The sequence below is a fragment of the Ruditapes philippinarum genome, unplaced genomic scaffold (genome assembly GCF_026571515.1).
Source record: "Ruditapes philippinarum isolate M1 unplaced genomic scaffold, ASM2657151v2 ctg33_1_1_1_1, whole genome shotgun sequence".
In the NCBI taxonomy this organism is placed as follows: domain Eukaryota; kingdom Metazoa; phylum Mollusca; class Bivalvia; order Venerida; family Veneridae; genus Ruditapes; species Ruditapes philippinarum.
The window spans coordinates 172,055-191,984 of NW_026864681.1; the positions used below are offsets into that span (position 1 = coordinate 172,055).

General features: G+C 32.4%; 1 protein-coding gene across 1 annotated transcript; it reads right to left on the reverse strand.

Annotated features, from left to right (window-relative positions):
• Positions 1 to 11,834: 11,834 nt before the first annotated feature.
• LOC132726477 (glutathione S-transferase omega-1-like) lies at positions 11,835 to 18,229 on the reverse strand. Its single transcript, XM_060711794.1, has 5 exons — positions 18,082 to 18,229; positions 17,130 to 17,235; positions 14,362 to 14,581; positions 13,836 to 13,959; positions 11,835 to 12,994 (listed from the first exon to the last, which is right to left on the reverse strand). Exons 1-5 carry the CDS (start codon positions 18,107 to 18,109, stop codon positions 12,750 to 12,752), a joined length of 723 nt encoding a protein of 240 aa, XP_060567777.1. The 5' UTR covers positions 18,110 to 18,229; the 3' UTR covers positions 11,835 to 12,749.
• Between the last annotated feature and the right edge of the window lie 1,701 nt (positions 18,230 to 19,930).

Below are 19,930 nucleotides of genomic sequence, written 5' to 3' on the forward strand. Positions count from 1 at the left end.
TGGTAAGTAACTCACAATGTGCAAAATGGTATTCGTTTTGTTTACTCAACCTCACCTCTAGTGAGCGAGACTTCAAAAGTTGGCCGGCCGGTTTTGTTACATAACAACACTCAATATACATTGGAAAAGTGTAACCATGTCGTGTAAAAGAGTGTATTTAACAGAAGTCGGGAAACATGTCAAAAAATTAATTATTAAAAATCTTAATGTTAAAGAAAACAAAAGAAAAAAATGATTGTTAAAGAAAACGAAAGAAAAAAATGATTTTAAGTCTACGTTCGATACAACAAAAGCATGGTAAGAAATTGAAAGAGAATTTAATAGTTTTCAAGTAGTACATTACAGAATCAATAGCAAAACAACTGGAAAAATGGAAAACATGAAAGACAGGACGAAAATAGAGGAAGCTAAAGAAAGAAGTGAAAGTCTTCAGACAGGCATTTTGAACTGAAAAAAAAATACATTTTAATACCGTAAACTTTATTTTGAAAGTAGCATCCAATTTTTATGTCAGTGAAAACGTTTTTAATTCAAAATTGTGTCGTTGTTCTTGTAAGAGGTTTACTATGTTGAAATTGTACCTTAAAGAAAAGCTTTGATAGTTTCTGAGAAAATGGAAATTAGCCTATTATCTATTACAGATCTAATTATCATACAGAAAAATAATGAAAAAAATTCAGACACTGCATTTTTTATCAATTATTGTAACTGTTTAAAGGTTTGATCAAACTCCTTTATTATTTCTCAAGTTTTACCCCGGACAAGCATTATTAAGTGATAAAGGGAGATAATTAAACAAAAACTAAACAAATAGCGTCATGGTTCTTTGACACTGAACTAGTCACTATAATTGTGTGAAGTTCAAATAAAATTCCTTCAATATTTTTCAAGAAATTATCCGGATAAGATTGTGAGGATCGACGGAGGGACGGATGAGGCGGCGACCATATACACTTCGGTATGTATGAAATAAAGATAAGAAATGCGTTGATCATCATGCCTTTCGTCAACATATAAATGTAGTAGCATAAAAGCAACAAAAAACACAATGTGATACAATACAATTACGGACATCGATTAAATCAAATTAATCAGTATAAACATATTGTAACATACATATATCATTAGAATGGTAGGATACATTTTAATGTAAATCAGAAGCACTATTGTATATGTTTCACACACGTGTTACCTTTGACTTTTTTGTTATGACGTTGTTATGTGTGAGCGTGAACATAAACCAATGCTTATATTTTAATACACGGCTTATATTACATTTAAAATAAACGTAATTGTTTCAAGATCAAACTTTTTCCAGTACTGGGTTGGGGGACTGAATATGGTTGAAATCACATTAATATCAATAAAAGATATATGTCAAAATAGAGAAAAACAGAATCCCTAAAGAAAGTCTAACACAACAAAATTGAAAATGTTGCAGGCTCGGTTTGATTGAGCCTGTTCATGGACGGTACTGTAAAGTGCAAATTACCGTCCACGCCCCCTAGCACCGGCTTAAGCAGAATTCAACATTTAACACGAAAATGGCGAAATTTTGAATTTAGAAACATCCGCAGATGTGTTCATACGACGGTTATCATGGAACCTTCAATGTGACACAGTAGTGCCATTCCAAGAAAAGCGGCGTATGGTCCCCAAGTAAAAGAATGCTTTTGCCCTAAACGAGAAAACAATGGGCGGAACTAAATAAAATGGAATTTTGAAAGGGGATCTGAGGTTATGAAGCCTTAAGTCTTAAAATCTTAAGAAGGGCGCAACCGTTTGGAAAGTTTTGAAAAATCTTGGTCTGGTTCTATATTTGAGCTTATTGAGATTACAATACGCGTTTGAAAAACAAAAAAAAGTCTAAACAGTAGAGACACCGCAGTCGTCTAGTCTTAATTACATTTCCGGTAATTGTATGGTGTAGAAATTTTCTTGGCGATGAGGGGGACTACCGCCCCCCCCCCTTCAAACCCCCCAAACAGAAGGGGGCACATCCCCCATCTGGCAACCCCCTGATGTACCATTGTGATTGGAGAGGCGATGCCGAAAAAGTGGTCACTTTTTTAACAACATTTCTCAAACGAAAAACAGTGTTTGGGGTCTAAATAGGGCATTGTTTCACTGTTTGAGGCCTCAAAAGGGACAAAAAGCTGTCAAAACACGTCTTTATGAGGTAAAGGGTTAATAAGGTGCAGCAACAACAAAATCGGATTAGAGATTAACAAAAAATGGCGGGCAAGATATTCGGAATAATTCCTATGCTAAATACCACCAATTCATTCATGTAGACGTTACTTAATAAGTGCATTACTTAGTATTTAGAGGTTCGGAAATATTTGTTTCATAAATTGAAAATTTTATTCTTGTTATTAAATCTTAATAGTTGTTCATGAAATCGGCAGTACATAATCTACTCATTATACTCATGTATAAATATTATAATTGTTAGTAATACTAAAATTAACACATGTACTTGCATAATGTAACATAAATATTTTGAAAATGAATTCATTTACAAGACCATTTTTGCTACTACTAAAATTCCAGTTCATTGAAATCGTACGTTTTGTCAGATATAGACACACATACATAATTATATACATTTTAGTATTGCATCGCAAATGAAACACAAGACGATTGCTTCCTTAAGTCAACAATACATACAAGGGAAAAAACCAAGACAGTTATTGTGTAACAATCATCAAGATTTGTTTACCTTTAGTTTTTCTTACGATATAACTGTAACACTTATTGAAATTAGCATAAAGCGTAAGGAACTAAAACAAATTAAAAAAAACAATAGTGGGCCTCAAAATTTATACGGTGTCCCGTAAGGCCAATATCGACACACACATAATTCGAAACAACGAAAGCACGAAATTAAGATGGTGAAAAGTCGAAATAACGAAACCACGATGCTGAAAATCCGGATGTTCAATGATGAAAAGTCAAAACAACGTTGGTTTAAATTCGAAATAACGAAAATTCGATTGTGAAAATTATAACTTCGTGTTTTAACCATCGTACATTCTATCTTTTACCATCGTGGTTTCGCTCTTTCGTTATTTTGAATTTTCGCCATGATCGTACTTTCGACTTCTCATAATCGTATTTTCGTCTTTTAACCATCATGGTTTCGTTATTTCGTCTTTTTATTAAGTGGTTTCGACTTTTCACCATCATACTTTCGAATTTTCATCATCGTGGTTTCGAGTTTATATTATTTGAGATTCGCCTTCCTGTTAAGCATGCGCACTGTATGACAATCTGTAAAATGATGTAACCGTCAGTCGGAAACTTTTTAAAATTAACCAAAACGCACAATATGATTAACCTTATGATAACAAGATGTTCAAAAGCCATTTGTATTATTGTTTCATCGCATGTGTAACCTTGGTACAAATATTTTCTTGTATCGTAATTTCTTCTTATGATCTCTGTGCGCATGTCAGACAGGAAGGCGAAACTAAGGTGGTAAAAAGCCGAAAATACGATGATGAAAAGTAAAAAATATGACAGTGAAAAGCCGAAAAAAAAGAAAACAAAGCTGCGATGGGGAATGTCGAAAATGATTAGATTCAAGTGCGCTTACCGGTTTAAGGGCTTACATGAAACCTGTTTTTGTAACTTCGTACCGTCGAATCTCGCCCAATAATACATTTATAAGGTTTCGGTTCAAGTAAACCTTTTAATGTTTTGTATGCATGTGTTCGTTTCTTTGCTTTCATGAACGTCGGCTACGTTTCAGCTCAACGAACTTACTGCCTAAACCGTCTGACGCCAAAATGAAGATAGCTATCGAAGATGTTATTGTTACGGATAGCGGCTTTTTCTGTCAGTATTTTTACTCGGAATCAATTATTATTAAATATTTATTCAGGATTATTATATATTCTATAAATGAAATATTCAATAATTATTGACTAGTGATCCATTGAATATGATGTTATATTCACCGGTATATGTCAAATCAATTTTGATCGAGGCAATAGCCGAGGTCAGTATGACATTTTGCCGGTGAATATCATATCATGTTCAATGGATAGTAAGTCAATAACTGTTTTATTATATGACCAGCCTAAGATTAATAAAAACACACACAAAGTAAAACCTAGCATTAAAAACAAGTAACTGTTATTAATGTACTTATAATTGTGGTATAACCTTTACCTATTATTGTGCAGTAAATGGATTTTTGGATCGAGAAATATGCCTTTAATAACAAAATGCAACAATTGTAAATAGTCTATGCTGTATTGTCATTGAATGAGTCTGATACCATTTAAGATAAGGAAAATTCAGCCAGTGAATATGATACTACACCTACACCTAGTCATAACTGCGCATGACTGAATCAAATTTACCCAGTGAATATGATTTACGCAGTTAATTGTCTTCGCGGTATGGTTATTGAATACGAGTCTATTTTAGATTGGGAAAATCCATTTTAGTCAGTAAATATGATACTACGTCCAGTGAATATGATTTTATGATTTGTTCTGTTGACTTCCATTTGAACCAATGAGATTGCAGCTATTTTAAGATCATATAATAATGATAGATATTTAAGAAATAAAATGCGTGTTTTTATTTGCACTACACTCAGAGGCACTTATAACCCGACACTTATATTTTTCGATATAAATTGGTTATTTGTGAACGGATTTTGTTCAACTTTGGTCCATACAAAATTCAACTTATCATACTTATAACTTAGAATTTTATTTACAATTCATTGACACGGAAATAGAGAAAATAAGAAAACAAATATGCTACTGCAAAATGCAAATATCACAAAATGGCTGTATATATCGTAACAAAATGAAAAGTATCTGAATCCCACTAAATATGTATGTTTACCAGTCCTAATGCTTTGTATGTCCTTTTATGGTTATAACAACGTGTAAACACCTGTCTCATGGAAATGTCGCAGTTTCTTATGAAAGCTTTGGAAATATTTCTCCACTCCTGAATAAGGAATAGATCCAGCAACTCCTGCCTCCCAAGCCACCATATCTAAACGCTGAATTGAACACGCGTGTGAGAAAGCGACCAGAAGCCCCTCGCAATTTGCTGGAACTAGAGCCTTTGCTCAGGAATAAAGAACTATGAGACAGAGGTGTTTAGGTTGTTATAGCCAATTGGGAGGACATACAAAGTATTGGAACTAGTTACCATACAGATTTTGTGGGATTCAGAGACTTTTCATTTTGTACCGATATTTATAGTCATTCTGTGACTTTACATTTTGCAGTAGCATAATTGTTTTGTGTTGTTCTCTATTTCCTTAACAATTAGTTGTAAATATAATTCTAAGTAGTAAGGATGAGATGTTGAATTTCGTATGGTCCAAATTTGAACACAATCCGTCCACAATCTGCATGTTCACTAGTGTCTTAAAAGACTATTTTCTTCTTTATTCAGCCAATACATAAAATAAAAGAAATCTTGAGCATTGTAAGGTCAAAAAGAGAAAACTTAAGGTATAATAAAAAAAGAAAATTAAATTTTCATTCGCCACTTGTGAAATATTGATTTCAATATAACCCAATGAAAATAAATCCTGTATTTATAGCAAAACTTGAATATCCTCTATATATTACATTAAACAAACCGCATTTTTGCAGAATTTTAGAGCCTCCACGCAATAAAAACCCTGATTTAAATTTGTAATGGTTTTATAAGTTTTATAGTAAAGGATACCTTTTACGTCATTGATTCTGTTTATATCAATCATATAATGTACAATTGATCATTGTCTAAATAAATGTAAGTAGAATAATCTGCATAAAGATCAACACATAAGATATTAACATTTGAAAGTAATGTGCGACGATTTATTTTGTAAAATATTTTCCATATACATGTACACCTTTTATTTTATTTTTATTTTATTACTTTTTCTTTGAAAAAAAAAACACAAATAGACATTCTGTCATAAATTTGATTAACCGTTTTAGAAAACATTTATACATTAACTACACCACTGCCTATACATTTGACATTTACCAAAAACATATAACGCGACTCTCAGAAGCTCATAAGAACAGTTTCATTCTCATTAGTTTTGTTTTCTACAGAAATTCTTATTTTACTGTAGAAATAAGGTAACGGAAAAAAGAGGTTGACATTACACTTACTACTTATCATTAATAAGCAAACTTACAGAAGCTTGCTGCATTTTATCGACAATATAAATTGATCATAGTATTGCGCACTTTATCAAAGTCACTGCATTAATCTAAAATACGAATTAAAGGTATCGGCCAAATGTTTCTATAGTAACTGTTTTCTTAAGTGTACATTTTGATGAACCATCGAGGAAACCTTAACAGCACAACACTTATTTACCATGATGCATAATCATCGTCAACTGAGTGTGTCACAATCAATATCATTGTGTAAATCTATATCAGCTCCCTAAATTTTACACTAGAACAAACACAATCTTTTCAATTCAATTGAAGGGCATCTATGAGGTCTAGATTATTCTTTACAACGTACTGAACTCCTGATACTCTCCCAGAAAATGTCTGATTGACCATGTAAATATTTAATCTTTAAACTTTGTTTCTTTATCATCCTCAAAAGATTGGTTACGGATTTAGCCCATGGTTGAAAGTCATCAGTGTTTTCTGCATTTTCAATACCGTGAAATGCATGTATCAAATCGGCCAATTCTTTCGCGACCATGTCTACAAAATATTTTATATAATGCACTAACAAGTGATCATGATAGGCTACCGTGATCAAAGACACTGTGTTTTGCTGACTATACGGACTTTCAACTGTAAGTTCTTCCTGAAAATAGCAATAAATATGTTTCAAAGCATCAAGTGTACATTGTGCCAGGTCGTCATCCTCTCGACCGCAATGGTAATGATGATATATCATTATGTTTTTGAGGGCATATGAAGATATACCACATCTCATATTAACATCATATTTCAGAATTTCATGTAAAAGAATCTCGTCCCATCCATGACCATTTATTAAAAATTTTAGAATTTGGTAAACCTTTAAATGTCTCTTTGACAACTTAAATTTCATAAAATTTAGTTCGGTTTCTGTGAAGGATATTTTCCCCGTACTCATAATCAAGTAACTGTCAGTTTCACGAACTTCTGCCCTGAATTTTTTTACGCCAAAATTAAGATAGCTATTGAAGACATTTGTGTCTAAATTGATAACTCTAATTGCAAGAGTTATGTCAACAAATATATCTCTGAATGAATTTACATCAGATATATTACCAAAAACCAATCGCATTTTCGCAGCAGGTCCTCTGTATTCAACGAATTCTTTAAACCTTACTTCCCACGAGTTGTTCTCGTGTGTATATGCAAGAGTCTTGGATATCATTTCTAACTCCGCAAAGAAAACGTTAAGATCTGATGGGTTGAAAAATTGGCAAATCGATGCATGTCTCGTGGAGAATAACACGACAGTGAAATCGAATTCGTTCGGAAAATAATTTTTTGTTCCTTCATAAAAGCTCCCAACTTTGAGAAAACGTTCACTCGTCGTATAAATGTCTTCGACAATTTTATCTCTAATGTTTGCGGTGATGTCATAAAATTTCTGTTTTAACTTGGTGCAGAGTATATTTATCCAACTTTCAACAATATGCTCAACACCGTTTTGAATAAATTTTGTTTTCCTATTTGAAAAATAATTGTATCGTATTTCCCGATCAAAAATATTATTTAAAAATTTATTTAAAATGCGTGCCTTTTCATCATGAATAGGCCCATCATTCAGATCCAAAATTGAATCAAATTGTTCGTAATTCATAACTGTTTTTGTTACTCCTTACATATCGTTTGAAAGCTATTAAATGCTTGCAAACTTATGTTATTTAATGCGTTTTTCATTTCATGTTAGTTTCCCATTCTGATGTTCAATTTTTACGACGATAACATAATCTGTGTAAATAGCTTTTCAACAAACAGATCTTATCGAGGGTCCTGTATAAAGTTGCCATTCTCATGATATCGTAGTTTGATAACGTTGTATAACGTTTATTTCAACAATTGTTTTTTGTAATTATTGGTTATTTTGTTTCCAGAAAATCGTAGCAGCTGAAAAAAGTTTCCCCGTTCTTCACTTCAGTGTTGTTATATTTTTCTGGTCCTTCGAGATCATTGATGCCAGCACTATTAAGTGTTGAGAATTGAGTACCGCTCAAGCCGGTGCTAGGGGGCGTTAGGGATGTTGCACGTATGTACAGACTCAATCAAACCGAGTCTGCAATTCTCTTGTAGTTTTGTTGTGATTAATGCTTCCGAGGGATCACTTTGTTTCCAGATTTTAAAATAGTGTACAAATCTTTATCAAAATGTACGCAATGTGCAATAAGATTTTTTTTCTCTTTTTGTTGTTGTTGTTGTTTTCCTTGTTGGTAGGTAAAATTACATTTAATAAAACGAAAACTTATGTGCTAAGGACCGAGCTTGTAACATTTTCATTTATTTTCGTTTTCAGCGTTTTAAAAGCAATGTTTTTTCTTCTTATAAGCATGATTAAACGTGAATTGAATTTAAAGAAAAAAGATCATTTAAGGAATTTTTGTATGACCCTCTTAATAATTTATGATATCTAATTCTTTGCTATTAGCAAGAGGTGGATCTACTCAAACTAGTGTACACAATCCTGTTTTATTATCGAGTGTGTTAGATACAAATTGAAGGACACAAACACTGAATAAAAGCATCTTAGAAATCATATGGATAACTCATTTAAATCAATGATGTATAACCTTAAAGTTTGTTTAATTATTGTCATTTAAAGATATGTACTTATTAAATCAATAATTAAGAACGTCGGTGTTCCCTTGCTCTGATACTTTCAAATCAGCTAATATTCTGCCCCCCCCCCCCCCCTCTTTACAAAAGAAGTGTTAAATGTTGAATATCTTAAATGACATTCTTTGAGTATAGACATAACCATTTATGATTGAAAGGATTTTTCATTTATATTTACTGTTTGAAAAGCGAACTTTACAGGCAGAAATGTTCTGATCCCGGTTTACACTAGTCATATTGGTTGAACCTGTTACCGCTTAACATTTAGGACACATTAGTTTTCGATCCTTCCGGATTTACACTTAGAAATACGTGCTGAAAATGTTGACAGACATGCTTCAACACATCCGTTTTTCACACAAAAAAATCTTCGAATTGTCGTCTACAATTAAAATGATAATTTATATCAATAATTATGAATGCAACGTTTGCTTTGTTACTTCGTGTAGTCGAATTTCGATCCATTGATAGCAATTAATTTCGTATTCATGGATTTTGCATGCCTTAAAATGTTGTTGTTTTTTTTTTTTGTTTTGTTTTTTTTTTTGACAAATCTAATAATGCAATAAAAGTTAGCTTGGTATCTGAGAAACGTATGATATTCTGGTCATACACAAGTAACTGCAGGTTTCACGAAAATTATGCTTTTAATCCTCAAGAGCAAATGATAGCTATAAAAAACGTTTTCCTCACAATAAGTTATGAGTTTCATCAACAAATATATTTGTGAATGAATATGCATCGTCAGCCGGCTGTCCCGTATTGCAATTTACTTATAAAGTTTGTTACTGCCACACATTTGTTCAAAAGCGAGAACACCTGTATTATTAAAAGGTACGGACATTCTTAACATCTTGAATGATATCAAATTTTGAAAACCGCATTCTAAAAAGAATAAAAAAAAGGTTGACTCGCTGTTATTTCATGACGATGAAAGAGTCTAGACAATTCTCACCAAGGTAAGTTATCCTTGTTTTCAAAAAGAAAAAAAAACAAATTAGGTAACACCAAACAAATTTGTACAATTGATATAGTTATGTTTTTTCTGTTTGTTTTTGTTGGGTTTACGCCGTACCAACACAGTAGAGGTCAAATGGGGCTCTTTAGATTTTATGATTGTGAATTATCTCGGGTACCATTCCGTGCATTATTACAGGCACGGGAAGAACCACCTGGATAGCTTCCACACATGAAAGAATCCAAAGTCACTAGTATGATTCAAACCCACAGCAGTAACGTGCACGTGATTTGAAGTCAACGACCTTAACCACTTGTGAACAGACGCTCCATAGATTAAAACAATGTAATTCCAAAAGGACTGTTGGGGCGGACAATTAACAAGACATTCAAGATTTCCAGCTTGCCTTGCGATTTTTCTCTTTCTTTTTCATTTTTCATTATGATGTTTAGATGGATTTTTCAATGAAAAGAATGAATCAATATTATGTCAAAATGGTAACACATTATAATTATTATCATCACTTACAAAATAGATGCTTTTGGGCATTTTGCATCCTTTTCTGATAACCTTTAGATTGTTTTAACCTGAATTTGACTCTGTACATCCTTTCCAGCTTCAGTGCGTCATCACAAATTTCAAATACAAATTCAATATAGAATTTTCCTCGATATTTGTCTGGTGACACATTGATGATCGGCAACTCTGGCAGTTTCTGGTTCTGTTTCCCATCCATCTTTGGAATATACAATGGGTCAGTTGTTGAAAAACAAAATCTTTATTTTACTTGGAGCATGTAATTAAATATAGATACTTGTAACAATGTGATTTACGTTTCATCTACTTTATACACATTAACAATCTATATTTGTGAGCGTGTTGTAAAAAATTAATTCTATCATATGGTTGAATTTTACTTATTAAATACCAGTTTTACAAAAAAGTTAGTCAATATGTTAAGATGGAAAAAAAACTGTTTCACCTTTAAAATACTGCTATTGCTTTCCATCACATTCAACACAATATAAAAAGTAAATCTATATTTTTTTCTGTTTTATGGATCGGCAGATTCAATATAAGTGTAATATTATACAAAAAGATATAATCAATTGTGTCATCTTGTATTCTACACATACAAATCAAATAGTTTTTAAAAGTCATATGTCATTTTCCGATTTAATGCTGCAACTGTAATACATACATACAAAAAATGTAGATAGAAGCCTTTTTAGTTTTTACTGATGTCAGAATTGAGACGCACTTTTCTTATTTCATTGACAGAAGTGGTTAATACTAATACAAGCTACCGTCTACACACTTAGCATGTTATAAAGCGATGTAAACCATCCGATGTACATGTTGTATAATGGGAAGACTTTTAACACTATCGCTGGTGGAACATGTATTTAAAGGTGCATTATGCCCCAGAAATGTTTTTCATTATATTTTTCAAAAGCTGTATATTTTGGAGATCTGTTCTGGTTTCCAAAAATAAATCACTCATTGTCAGTTAGCTGAAACATCTTTGGCTTCTGGTGCTTTTTGGCAAATGCAAATAGAACGGAATTAGAATTTTGTTTGGAACTCAAAATACTTCTTGTTTACATTTTCCTACTTTATAACAAATGGTTTCACATTCCGTGCACCTTCCTTCTAGGTGACATGAAACCCTACATGCTCTAAAATCAGTATTTCAATGTTTTAAAATCTTTAAGTTATAATCACTTCAAATGTTCTAAAATTGATTAAACATTATAAAACACTTGCTTTCTTTACAGAAGAAAAAAATATAATTGTTTATGAGGCATAATGAGTCTGTAATATAATTATTAGTAAATTAAAGAAAAGGGAGATGGAGTGGCTGCACTTTTGAAAGCTGCAGTATGTTCATAATATAGTTAAATCTAAACAGAATTGAGAAAAAGGCATTTTAAAAGATAATTTCACCCATTGTGTAATTTATATTTCAAGATTTAAGTTCAGTAAGATAAGAATTAAAATGTGTCATTTAAAAAGACGTTGTTATCTGCGTTTTCTATGTACAAATACAATTGGAAAAACGTAACTTTTATATGACATATACTATGCCAAATTAGCATGATTAATGCAATATATATGTATAAGAATTGTCATTTCCTTTTTTTGTATATATTTGAAGGTTCGCATATTGCTTTTTGATTGAGTACATTCAATGTTTTTTGTCTCGATTTTGGTCATTTTTACTTCTCAAAAATTTTTAATTTGCTTAGTTGGGGGACATCTCTATATATCTTTATAAATAACGGATAATAAGAGTTGCTGCAAATAATTGTCCATTGATCACATAAATATCAGATCTTTTACATGAATATGAATAACGTACACATTGTTACAAATAACGTACAAAAGTTTATATTAGTTCTTTTACTTCAAATCAAAACATGAAAAAGTATGCAGTAATTGCTAGTATCATTTTAAGAGCTTGTTTTAAGTGACATTATGACAAACCAATTGTATGTTGTGAGTGTAAAGGTAAATGTCAAAATAACTATACATTTTACCATATTTTTTTACAATGTCATATTTCAATACAAAATATACAGTTTGTAGTACAAAAAGTTTCAATAAATTGCCGTAACGTCTAAATGATAAATAGAGTGGTACAGTCTTTTTATATTTTACTAAAACAGGTTAGGTAATTTAAGTTGCTTTTCCTAAACGTTGTCATTCCCAATAATTGGTCAATTATCATTACAATACATGTTGCAATAGAAAACTTATTCAGCTCAACTTGACAACGAAACAAAATGAGCATAATGTCTCTCAAAAGAACTTTGATTTCTTGCATGAAGCTCCTGTTGTAACAAAAACAAACCGTATATTATCACAATGTAGAAAATAAACATTCAATGAAACACTATAATTATTTGTCACCCTTTCAAAATGGTCATGACATAATAAACTGGTTATGACATTTAAAACACTGATATCTTTGTTTAAAGTTATTGCTCAACTCCAATGTCATAGATCTCCTTTCCCTCCTTGTTTGCCACCATGATCTTAATGAAGTCCTCTTCGGAACATCTGGTTACTTTAACCGCTGGGACAGCTGTAATGTTGTCTATCCAGGCTACCAGGTTTGGAAATTGATCTTTTCTTATTGCAGCTTTGTCGTTGACTTTTCCCATACCTACTATTCTCTCCATGTGTGGCCATATCATGAAATCTACCATCATCGGCTTCTCACCTGAGAATTAAGGGAAAAAAATGAAATGAGCCATGTCACGACAAAACAAACACTATGCGTTTGAGACCAGCAAGGATCCAGACCAGCCTGAGCATCCGCGCAGTCTGATCAGGACCCATGCTGTTCGCTTACAAACCCTATAGCAAGTAGAGAAACTGACAGCGAGCAGCATGGATCCTGATCAGACTGCGCGGATGTGCAGGCTGGTCTGGATCCATGCTGGTCGCAAACACATAGTGTTGGCTTTGGCGTGACGTGGCTCAAATTTTGTTACGATTTACAAGTACAAGCATGATTTTCTATGGGCATGAATCAACCAGATCGATATGAAGTTGTCGGTTTAAAGATGTTTTGATACACACAGAAATAACTTACAAAGCCTTAGCAGATAGTTGTATATTTTTGCCGATTTTCAATCAGTATAAAATGGAGAAAATGAAAAACGGTAATAAAGATTAGTAGAGTGTTCTGGTTAGTTTCAGCATCGTTAGCATAGAAACGCCATAACTTGACGTGATCAAGTGATGATAATACGCTGTATAAAACCGTTCTGTAGCTGACTATGCTTTTCAAAACATTCACCAATTTAAGTTGGGTGAGGCAAATTGGGGAATGTTTTGAAAAGCATAGTCAGCCACTGAACGGTTTTAAATAGCGTATTATCATCATTTGATCACGTCAAGTGTTGCTATTTAGATACAACTGACAATCTCACGGAAACACTATATTTGTCGATGGCGATTTGTTAATCGAAATACAAGTATAAAGATTTGAAGCGCAACAAAATTTTTAAAAAGAAGAGGTGAAGAAGGAAAAGCCCTGAGATTGACACAACACATACCTCCAAAGAATGTTTTGCCTCTTGACTTTAACTCGTCTTCAAGGACGTTAAGACCGGACAGTAGCTCCCCAAGTGCTTCAGGCTCTTGCTTTAAAGCCATTCTGTAGAATGGTGTTACAACTTTCTGTAAAATATAATGCAACTTTCTGTAGAATATGATGTAACATTACTTCGTTGCTTTATGACGAACACTTGACGTAATTAACTTCTTAGATTGAGTACGATAAATAAGTAGGATGTCAATGGAGATAGCTGGGTCATTTTTTCGGACTACGTTTGTTGCTTGGTATAAAATGCATTTATCTATTTATGAAAAAGATTTTTTTTTGTCTCACTGATGATACCTCGTCTCAATAATTGTCATTTTGATAAGCCCTGATTGACTGATTATAGTTTAAAGCTTATTTTTAATTATATTTTAAACATCGTATATCAGATGGATTATTATACTGATCAAACCATTTCAGTGTTCATGGATATGAAAATATACCTTAAATATTTTTGAACATTATATTTGTATATGTACCTTTGAGTACCTTTCTACCAACATTGCATCTTTTGCCTTCTGGTAAGGATCGTTTGGCGTTAACTTTTCACCTGGGTAGGTTTCGTCAAGATACTGACAAACGATTGGAGAATCATATACAATTATGTCATCTTTTTGTATAGCTGGCACTGTACCAAGTGGAGCAAGTTCTAGAAACCATTCTGGTTTTTCCTTCAAATTGATATTGACAGTTTCAAATCTGTAATAGATTTGACATAGAGAAATAATCAATTCCATAGTTCTATAGACTAGTTGTATCTATAAATAAACCAATGGATCAGTGGTTAATTAAGCATTCTAGCACGACCCGCATTTTACCCTATTGAATATAGAAGAACCGAAAGTGTGTGGTATTTAAGAAATAATATATCCCAAACTGTGATTTTATTGCTCAATAACATCACTGTTTGGAGTTCGGATGCGGGGAATTATATCACGAGGGCGTAGCCCGAGTGATATAATGATGCGCATCCGAACGACATACAGTGATGTTATCAAGCAATAAAATCACCGATTTGGATATATTATTTCGATTCTAACACGACATCAAGAAATAAATGCTGCCGTACATGATAATTAGATAAACTGCGCCTGATTTGTTTCCGTACTTATTTTCAGCGCGTCACATTTTTAGTGGTTACGTCACGTGTATAACGATTACGTCACATATCTAAATATAGAACGTCAAACAGTGATTTTATAGCATAATAATACACACTTTCGGTTCTTCTATGTTTAATAGGGAAAAATGCGGGTCGTGTTAGAATATGCAATAAAATCACTGTTGCCGTTCTATATTTAGATATGTGACGCCATCATTATACATGTGACTTAACCACTAAAAAATCTGACGCGCTGTAAATAAGTACGGAAACAAATCAGGCACAATTTTGCTTAATATCAGGAACGGCACCCTTTATATATTGATCACAGGCACGAGTATCGGACCTGGGAAGAAAAAATATGACCAGATTGATAATAAAACCTGTGTTCATCTTAAAAGTGTCAAAAACCAAATAAAAATGTAAATAATGACCTCCTTTAAAAATATAATATAAAAATAAAATTTTGAAAGACCGTGAAAATGTTTGAAACTCGAATCTCGTGTGTATCAGATGCTACTGACAGTTGTGAGTGGTCTCATTTAATGAATTTAGTAATATTATTTAGTAAATTCAAGTGATTTTGACCCGTACTCAGCTGGCATACATGTATTAGTCTATGTTTACGTACCGAATCGTTGTGCCGCAATTCTGTCTACCAAGGATTTTTAGCACGAATTCGCTCGTTTCCTGATAGATATTTCATGAACGGGTAGGGCAAGAGACTTGGGGTTGGTCTCATTTTGAAGCTTAATACAAAAGTGAAATAGTGATAAAATTAATTTTAATTATCTGGCCAATTGTTTTCACAACGGCCCGGGAAATGAATGACCCTTGCTCGTAGGCTCGAATCTGGAGTTTCCGGCCTTCTCTTAACTTATAGTATATTTTTAAAGGGGGTCATTATTTACAAATTTTTTTTTGGTTTTTGACACTTTTAAGATGTTCAATCTGGTCATATGTTTTCTTCCCAGGTCCGATACTCGTGCCTGTGATATTGATGTCGAGTTAGAATCGAAATAATATTTCCAAATCGGTGATTTTATCGCTGGATATCATCACTATCATTATATCACTCGGGCTACGCCCGAGGTCGTGATATAATTCCTCGCATCCGAACTCTAAACAGTGATGTTATTGTGCGATAAAACCACTGTTTCGGATATATTTTTTCTTAATACCTGATATTAAGCAAAATTGCGCCTGATTTATGTCTGTAAAAGTTTATTTTCAGCGCGTCTGATTCCAAACTCCTCGCAGCGGTTACTTCCCCTGATCTGTACAGTAACCACTGCCACCACAAGTAAATTCGGTCGAATATAGCCGGATATATTTTTTTCACTTTTAATTTTAAAATAGAATACTTTATATCATTTTAGTTTTCTTTCGTTAAATAGTTATGCTTAATGTACAAGAAAGTAAAAAATTATACGTATAAAAATTATTTTGTAAACATAACGAAAGATATTTTCACTGTGACACCGTATGCATAGTAACAACCAGTAAACAATGGCAGAATATAAACAGTTATTGAACGATTGCACAAAAAGATTTGATCCGGCACTTGTTTTAAAGTGATAACAAATTGTGTGTCTTGAACTTATTTTGTCTGGTAAGGATGTAATTATAAATCTGACAGTTTGATATGGGATCCTTGGCGTTCTGAAACTGGCCGCCATGTTTTTGTCACATGATACAACTATCATCACGTGATTTCAGTGGTGGCAGTGGTTAAAGTAGCAAAGCGTGACGTAACCGCTGTGAGGAGTTTGGTCTGATTCTTTTAGTGGTTACGTCACATGTATAATGATTACGTCACATATCTAAATATAGAACGTCAACTGTGACTTTATTGCATACTAACACACACTTTCGGTTCTTCTATTCAATAGTGACAAATGCGGGTCGTGTTAAAATTTCCTGTATATCATTCACTCGTCGTACAAGTGTATGTGTATTTAATCATTGTAAAATTTTCATATTTAAAAACATTTAAATATTTTCTCTTTTTTATAGATCTAGATGTTTTAAATATTTATATAGCTTTATTAAGATAGACTGCGATTCGATACATTATAGTGTCTCGTTAAAGAGATACATAATTATGTTAAATGGCAAAAAGTAGAAGTACTTGATGATATTTACTCAATATTTTTATGAAGCATCACAATTCGAGCTCTCTGGGCATACGGACAATGCCTCATACTGTATACCCGCAACTTCCCAGCCTCTAAAGCTGGAAACTCGCTTCCTGAAAATAAAATATCAATTAAGAGAACTATTTGTAAACAATTATTATGTTGAGATTATTTTGTCGTACTGACATTGTTACTTTCGTCGTATCTGCATATATGTCTCAGTTAAATAATGCAATATTCGGCACAAAACAGAAATGGTCAATAACATTGATTTGAACTTAGATATCATAAAACAAAAATTCCATTTACTTTGAATTCGAACAAAAATCATGTGTGTCATCTATGTTTTACGAAATTGACATTACAAGTTTTATTTTGGAAAAATGTCATTCTGTATCATTTACATCTATTCGTGCATATAATGTATTTGAAAGATTTTGTTTTTCCGTATTTAAAATGACACACGTAAACATGTTGAATGTCTCCTCTGTACTTTTATCAATTCATTATATTTGTATTATAGATAGTTACACCTAAATTTATATTAACGCAAAACTTTGAGTCCCGTCACGTCAAAAAAAATGTCGGTAAGGTCTCTTTAAGATTTTGGAATCTGTCATGATATATATTTATGATATATTTACGGATAAAATCCATATATAATATATATATTTCTGAATCGGTTATGCTGAAGAATGCAAAACGTTTAAAGTGCAATGTTCAGCTTAGTAAATGAATATTAAAGAAACTCTTCATATCATTGAAATAATTTTCCTTTCTTTGTTCTTTGAATTTGTATTGATATCACAGTAAACTCTGAAGTCAACAATTTAAGTATAGCGATGTTACTCTCACATTATTTCAGTTCTTTTAGTATTGTGTATTTTGTATATTAATCATTTTTCTGTATCAAAATAATACTGTTAAATATCAAAAATAAAATATGTTAAAACAATTACCTTTCCTATATGCAATTTCCGACGGCATTTTTCCTTCTTGCAATATTATGATGTGAGTGAAGTCGTGTGTTTGGTATTCTTATTCATTGTGTGTTTGGTATTCTTATTTATAAACTACCCATCCTACTTTATAATCTTCGTAGATAAGAGCGGTCCTCGTTTTCAAACTTCTACAACTATGATAAAGGTTTGTAACCTGTGTGTATTTGAGTTTATTTATACTCGGCTACCCATATGGGTGAGTCCTCTATAAGTCATTTTAAATTTTTGGAGGTTTGTACAAAATACAGAACGACCACCCGAGTGAAATATGAACTTTTGGTGTTCACAAGGTGAAATATATTTCGATATTACACTAAACTAAACAAAATTTCTTTTTATTATATGCATTGAAACGTTTTAAAAAGACATTAAACATAATACTGAATGAAAAGCGCGCCAAAAAATAATACAACGTGACGTCATTTACGACGTCACGTCATTAAGTTGGTACCCAGTATTGTGCACGCTGGTATTTCACTGAAACAACGTAAGGGGCTTAAATTCAAAACAGTGAAATTATCAAAGTGGTTATTTCACTGTTTCAAACAGTGAAATAACCAGTTTTATATCACTGATTTATTTCTATAAACCACCGAAAAGCATGTAATAAAAAAGAATCCAAAATATCTAAACCTTTTTGTTTGTATGGGTTTACAAACATTTTCAGTATACCTTTTTGTTTGAATTGGTTTACAAACATTTGATTATAAAAGGATTTCAGTTTGAAACCCCTCGCTAGAAGTATTAGGCAGTTACCAGTGAAAGATGTTTTTGTTTTTCTGTTTAATTTTCCTTTTTTAGACATATTTTAAAAGGGCGTAACGCGCCACTATTTTAGTCTGTTTTTCCTTTGATTTCCCCGATTCGTAAATGGTTATATTGCATTTTTCTTAACGGCAAACTTCGTTTTGGTATGAAAATCAAAGACATTTAGTTAAGCCTTAATAAGGTTCTGAGTGGCGATGGACATCTAAAATATATTATAGGTTTATTTTTATTCAATAGCCTAAATTCTTTGTACTTAGACACAGCACACGTTTACATACAACATGAAACCCTGCATAACTTTGTTATTGATAAAGTGCTATTTTTATCTCTTTTATTCCCTTTTTTAAGGCTGTCAAACTTATTTTCAATCACGAATGATAAACCTTTAAATGGGTAGTGGTTCTAAGGGATAGTTTGTATCTAGAACATGCGTTCTACATTATAGTCTTTCTCGTCAAATAGACCAGAACTTTATCGTTAAATATACCCCATCTTTCTCGTCAAATATACCCCATCTATCTACCCATGACGAAAACGCCTCAATGAGACTGTATGCTGATGATGCAACGGTTTTTAGCTGAAGACGTTTTCTTCTTTTTTGTAATTTTGAAAATTGCAGTAAGACAGTCAATTTTAATTTCTATTTAGTAAATGATGATTTATTATGCGCGCACCCACAAAAGTTATGGACAAAACTCATCATTATTTATTTATTTATTTATTTAGTATCTCTTAGGGATGTCATTAATCGAAAATTTCGTTATATCGATATATCGACTTCGACAGTAGATACAATGATAAATATTTAAATATGTGTTATAAACTGGGATCATGGCGATATGCATGCTTGTATTACACATTACAAATACTACAAACTAGCAGAAAGTTTGTTTTTTCTGTTATTTTTGGTACTGAAAATGGAATTTAAAGTTAAAGGTAGCCAAGACAACTGGAAAAAGTGACTTCTCTTATTAGACAAAATAGAGAGATATATTCACAAACATAAATAAATAAATATTTAGCTTGTATTGATATTTGA

Bases quoted from the DNA above. Each gene is read 5' to 3' on its own strand.
- LOC132726477 (XM_060711794.1), bottom strand. From the start codon at position 18,109: ATGCCGTCGGAAATTGCATATAGGAAAG. The intron at 14,582-17,129 runs GTAAATATCATC...AATCTATTACAG, and splicing joins ATGCTTCATAAAAATATTGA to ATTTGAAACTGTCAATATCA. The intron at 13,960-14,361 runs GTACATATACAA...TATATTTTACAG, and splicing joins TGGTAGAAAGGTACTCAAAG to AAAGTTGTAACACCATTCTA.